Here is a 1,292-nt window from a genome sequence, read left to right on the forward strand (position 1 = left end):
ATTTTACTTCCTCCTTAACAATTTTTCACGTTGGATGTCGTCAAGTCAGTTGATAAAGATGACACTTCAGGTTTGATTGCCTCGTCGGACAGGGTCACCGCCACCGAATCAGTTGCAATCTGATCTGCAGCCAAATAGCGTCGGTACAACGTCGCAAAAGTGTGGCTGCAGCAGCATCATGCACATGAAACGAAAGGGTGCGGATTGATCTGCTCAGGCGTAAATCACAATTTCCACAGATGCGCTTGCCACACGTAAAAGACGCTCAATTCTGCCAATTGTCTCCGCATAAGTTATTTCAATCTGCACACTTTTGCGATCCATCAGGATGCTCTGCACTCATGAATTATGATTTCGTGTCTCAGACGAGTGTCGGGCGCAGGCGTTGCACCGTGCAACTTACGGCTTCAGACTTAATTATGACTCTTAATTTGTGATTGCGCTTACCTGCATGTCCGATTGTTTCTCGTGTTCCCTGGTTGACAGCGCAAGATGTGAGCCAAACCCTGACTTGACGCGAGTGGCCCGCCACTGAAACAGACCCATCAGTGAAACAAAAATCACGAAAATGGTACCATCACCCGGAGGTCTCTTGGCTAATTTTGCAAAACTATGCGTCATAGGCATAAATCACAAATTTTTGCAGATTTCATTCATGAGATTGGTTGAGTCATTTTCGAGTCCAATTCTTGTTCCTGATGCCACTGTTTTCGGCTTGATCCGTGGCTCGACGCAAATTTCGTTATGCATGCCTTTCATATCCTCACAAGTGGGGTGGGTGGCGACGAGCAGCTACCCATCAGCCACCCTGCGCGTGCACATCATGGTTTGATTTGCTCGGAGCTTTCGACGTGCGCCGGCGTGCGCCAGGACGACAACGACGACGAGCGCCCGTGTGCGCAGCAAGTGCCTCGAGCGCGCGTGCGCATTGACTTGGACGACGACAACAAGCAGCGCCCCTGTGAGCGGTGGCATCATCCAGCTCGCAGCAAGCACCGACGCTGCCATCCACCACCATTTTGGGCGCCTCAGTGCGCATCTTCGACAACGGCGACAGGCGCGCGAGCGCATCGACTCCAGCATCTGCAATTCCAAGCGCCCGTGTGCGCCAGCCAAGACCACAACAAGAGCGACGGGCTCTCACGCCCCTTGCGCTATCGTCTTGTGCTTTGCTGGGCGGTGTCAGCTGGTGTGCTGCCTAGCTTTGGCAGCACGACCTTCAACCGCGCTGCCCAGCTTGTCGACTCTGCCTGGCCGCCATCTGTCTCGCCGCCGTCCTCCTTGCCACCGTC

At 53.5% G+C, this 1,292-nt stretch overlaps 1 protein-coding gene across 1 annotated transcript in view; it reads left to right on the forward strand.

Annotated features, from left to right (window-relative positions):
• Positions 1-744: 744 nt before the first annotated feature.
• PAN0_011c4212 (calcium activated cation channel) overlaps positions 745-1,292 on the forward strand; it is a gene marked incomplete at both ends in the record, with an annotated part of 3,976 nt that continues 3,428 nt past the window's right edge. The window contains 2 exons of the mRNA XM_014800182.1: positions 745-961; positions 1,058-1,292. The exon at positions 1,058-1,292 is cut by the window's right edge and continues 59 nt beyond it. Of these exons, the coding sequence (XP_014655668.1) occupies positions 745-961; positions 1,058-1,292 (452 nt within the window). The remainder of the gene's footprint in view (positions 962-1,057) is intronic.

The sequence above is a fragment of the Moesziomyces antarcticus genome (genome assembly GCF_000747765.1).
Source record: "Moesziomyces antarcticus DNA, scaffold: scaffold_v10011, strain JCM 10317, whole genome shotgun sequence".
Classification (NCBI taxonomy): Eukaryota; Fungi; Basidiomycota; class Ustilaginomycetes; order Ustilaginales; family Ustilaginaceae; genus Moesziomyces; species Moesziomyces antarcticus.